This window comes from Buteo buteo, chromosome Z (genome assembly GCF_964188355.1).
Source record: "Buteo buteo chromosome Z, bButBut1.hap1.1, whole genome shotgun sequence".
Taxonomy (NCBI): domain Eukaryota; kingdom Metazoa; phylum Chordata; class Aves; order Accipitriformes; family Accipitridae; genus Buteo; species Buteo buteo.
Window position 1 is genome coordinate 18,992,611 of NC_134204.1, and position 4,460 is coordinate 18,997,070.

The 4,460-nt window shown below is 41.1% G+C and overlaps 1 protein-coding gene across 1 annotated transcript; it reads right to left on the reverse strand.

Moving 5' to 3' along the window:
- LOC142027116 (molybdopterin synthase catalytic subunit) lies at positions 1-3,727 on the reverse strand. Its single transcript, XM_075020787.1, has 4 exons — positions 3,592-3,727; positions 2,845-2,998; positions 1,309-1,432; positions 1-109 (listed from the first exon to the last, which is right to left on the reverse strand). The coding sequence occupies exons 1-4, from the start codon at positions 3,710-3,712 to the stop codon at positions 41-43; spliced, it is 468 nt and encodes a 155-aa protein (XP_074876888.1). The 5' UTR covers positions 3,713-3,727; the 3' UTR covers positions 1-40.
- Positions 3,728-4,460: the final 733 nt, after the last annotated feature.

Sequence of the window (4,460 nt, forward strand, 5' to 3'; positions counted from 1 at the left end):
TCATTAGGAACAGTAACATTTTATTTTTAAGAGAGTACAGTTATTTTTCTGAATTTGCCCAAAAGCATTCCTTGTTTTCTTTCCAAGAATATTCGTCCTCATAAATCTCCTGCAAATATAAACAAAGAATGGGAAATATTGTGGAATTCTGCTACATACAGCCACAAGCAGGCCAAACAACTCAACAGCCATCCTGCTATTATTTACTCATCACAACAGGACTACACAGCACTTGGCTGGCAAACAGAAAAGAGGGTAGCACCCTTAGAACATACTGACTTACATGTGGGCAGATGCTGAACCTTGGGCTGAGCCCCATTAAATTTAGAAGGGCCCATCTATACTGCAGTCAATTCAAGAAAGACATCTAGAAGAAATGATGTAAAAGCTGTAGCGTACACAGCACTCATGTCTGAAGCTGCCCTTTTAAAGTGTTGCCATGTTAACCTACTGTACCATAATTTTTAGGAGAGCAGTTAAGTGTATACAAAATGTCAGTATTAAAAAATTAAAACTACAATATACAAAATACAGTAAGTATTAGATCTTCAGGACAGACTGGACTACCCAGCAGCAGTCCAGACCTAAGGAGCAAATGCAGTAGGGCTCCAAGCCCCTGACTATTCTTTCTGACACCACAGAACTCCAGTCTCCTGAAAGAGGTGTCAGAAAAGTGGAGTAATGCAGAGAACATCACTGTTACCACATGTCAAGTTCTCCCTGGGAGAGAAGGCAGAGGTAGTGCTCATTGCTTGCATGCAACACTGTGGTTATGCAATGAGGCTCTTTCTAGACCCGGGCTGGTCTTTCCACACATTGTTGTGTGCCCTTACTAGCTTTGGGACCTCTGCTCATCCCTTCATTGTGTGCTGTTGCTTAATGCTTTGTGCTTTCTCAAGGCCACAGGGATGAGGGGAAAACAGAAAGACAAGAAACGCCACTCTTACTTGCACACTGCAATGCTGTCCAAAGCAAAGCTGACTCTAAAGTTCTTCCGCAAGCCTGTGCAGAACTGAGTTTTGCCACTCAAAAAAGGAGAGCTCAGGGCTCCTTCACTTTGGCCCCAGTATGGTGTTAAAAGGAAGAGGAGCTGGATGGTACAGGCAAGAGAGGGCCTTCCAGGTGCCCTACCTGCCACAGATGGGTCTAGCTGCATTAGAGGAAACCCACTGGTGCTAGACATTGGCATCCCGTCAGGAGCAACTGCTGCCCATAATGCTTCAGCTGCTTCACTTAAGAGCAGCAGCTTTATCCCAGCTGTCGAAGACTCTGGCACAGGCTTAAAATCAAATTTGTTCCCAAACATACCTTTTTCCATATTGGGACGGATGCTTTTAAGGTATTGATGCAGTACATTACAGCTTCAAGGGATTCTGTTCTGTGTGGAGAGGAGACTGCAATAATTACACTTGCTTCAGTTATTGGAACCACACTAGGGAGAGAAGAGGAACAACAGCAGCTTTAGCTAATGCTTAACATCAAGAGCACCCAAAAGTTGTGGCCATGTCACGTCAGTATTCTGGCCACACGCTCTCCTGACTCATTCATACTGAGCAAGTGTCAAGCCATGTCCAGAAGATTATACACTTTTAAAAAGAAAGAAAACCACAACCAAAATCAGTACCAGATGTGAGAATTCCATGCTTTAGAGTAAATAAACCCAGCAGACATAGGCTTTTTTCTTCCATTCTTTCTTTTTTTTTTTAAATAAAGTCTATGGAATTAAGAGGGGAAAATTGCTAATTTGCAGCAGTGCATAGGAAACTCACTGGAAGCTGGCTTAATAATGAACAGCAACAAGCTAGAACACCCAGTCCTTATCTGCAAACCTAAGAAATCATCTCAGTTTGCACAAGAATTTGTGAAAGAAGAAATTAAGCGCCTTGAAATAGGCAGATTTTGCAATAAAACTTAATTTTTGACAAATTCAAATTATGAAATTTTTCCTGTTTGGTTTTCCAAACTTAACAGAAGTAGCACAAGTGTTTTGCTCCTCACAAGGGCAGTATTCCCAAAAGCTGCCTTCCAACCCTCCCTCCACAGTAAGACTCCTCTGGCAAACAGTTTATAGGAAATAGCTAAGCTTAAATGCTTTGAGCTGCCCTCAAGAGAATCACAGTCTCTGCTGACTATGGAGGAAATCTAAGGAAACTACCCCTCAGAGCTAATATTACCCTTTGAGATCACCTTCTAAGTTCCTTCTGCTGAGAGAAAAGGAAACAAGCATTTGCAACAGACTGCAAATGCTGCTGGTTTCAGTAAGAAATCTGGTGAAGAGTGAAGGCTCAAGAGTATGTCAGACACTAGTATTCCATGTTTTGAACCCAACAGAAAATGCTTATCCAAGACTCAAGGAACAACAGTAGGTTCTCTGACAAGTATGGCTGTCAATTACCATGCCTCTCCCCTCCCCATAGTCTAAGCTTACAGGTTCCCTATGGCATAATTTGACTTAAATCTGACAGTAAGAACATTCTGCGGCACCTCAATGGAAGACAGAAGGAAAAAGAAAGTGCTGCCAACTTCACATGTTTAAAAAAAGACAAAACAAACTAACAGCCTCCCCTTTCCTGGAATGAAATCTCAATCCCTTCTCCCCACTTTCAAACCATTACACCAGCATCAAGGATCCTGCAGGCTAAATGTGAACTCCAGCAAACAATATCAATACACACATTTTTTAAAAGACTTTAGCTCTGTAGCTAGAGCTTGATCCTGCAGCCAGCTTTGCTCCATTACAGTTTGTAAAGATTCCTGCATGTCCTGCAACTATGTAAGCATAGTCAAGCACCAGAGAAGGATTAATATTCTACTTGCAGAAGGATGGGGCCTGGCCATACATACCCAAGTCTATGGTGCACTGCAATATGTTTGACTGATGGCCATTTCTGTCTAACATCTCTGCAGATTTTCTTTATTTCGGTCTCTGCCATTGAAGTATATGCTTCATATTCTAAGTGAATCACTTTTTTTCCTTCAAAATTATTTCTTGTAGTACCTAAACACAAATTATTTATCAACCAAAAGCACTGAATAAATAAATATGTATGTTATATATTTATTATATATATTATACATTTATTATATAATAATATATTATATATAAATAGTGAGTAAAACCCAGGATCTCCTGCTATGGTCAAGGTCAGCACTGTGCAAATACAAACAACCTCTGCTAGTCATGACCATGTAAAGAGATTCTCTGAATAAGAGAAATCTTTAATATACAAGGAAGAATTTAGTTTACACATTATACAAGTCTGCAGTCTGTAATGCCAAAGGCTGGGACATCTGTGTAACTGCTAAGGTGCTATTACTGCATTTGCCCATGCAATGTTGAAGTGTTCAGTACTTAGGAGCCCCGTAGCACTATCGTTTAAGCACAAAGCAGTTTCAAGATCTGTACCATGCACGTTAAGCAACAGGACAGAGCTATCAGCCTTGACTTTCACCAGCCCATGGGTAAAAAAGTACTTTACTTTCAACAAAGATCTGAGTTGCAGGAGCTTTCATACAGGTGTGGATAATCCAGGTTCCATTTATTAGACTGTTAACACACCCAGAGATCCAGCTCAAAAATATTAAACTCACCAATGAACAGAGACACTGCCCCACAGTACGGTGAAATAACCAGCTCTGACACTTCATCTACAGAGAGCTTTTCAGATTTGAGCTTGATAAAATCTTTTGGCACATCTTCACTTTCATCCATAGCTCGCTAGAAAAGCTGAAACCAAACAGACTCTGTTGTTGTTTTTGGTGATACCAGCATTGGCCAACTGCTTTTTATCCAGTGCTGATGCCCCACTTTATGCAGAAAACATGCACCATCTACTTCCTCACCCCAAGAGACCAGTCTCCATGGCATGCTGACTTCTCAGCAGACTTGCTGAGAGAATATTAACTGCAAATATCAAGCAATGACCTGTTTTTTAATGCATACAGGTTCCTTCCTGGTAGGAAAGCCTGGTCCAGTAGGACAAAACCAGAACTAGTCTGAGGCCCCAGTTTAACAGTACAATCAACCAGCATGGACCACTGTGCTAGTAAATCTGTGGCACGATTGTCAGCTGCTCCTCCCTATCTCATTGTGAAATCAAACACAGTTTAAAACAGATTTTTGATAAACATGGATTGGGGTTCTAACCCTAAAGTTTAATGTGCTCTCCAGGACCTCATACTATCGGTCTGTTTCAGTGACGCAGGAGACACTTCTAATTTCCTGAGTAGAAACCAGTCATCAGTTCATCTAAGAGTGAGGAGGAAAAGTAGTATTTTGAGCAGCAGCAATGGAACAAGCTGCAGTAAATACATGGACTGGCACTTGAAACCATGCAAAGAAATGAAGCTATTCTAAGAACACCTGTTCCTTTGACAGCAGCAGCAACAACAACAACAGCAACAAAAAGAGGTTTTTGTAAGCAGCAGTCAATTCTTTTCCTGTACAATCTTTTCTGTTA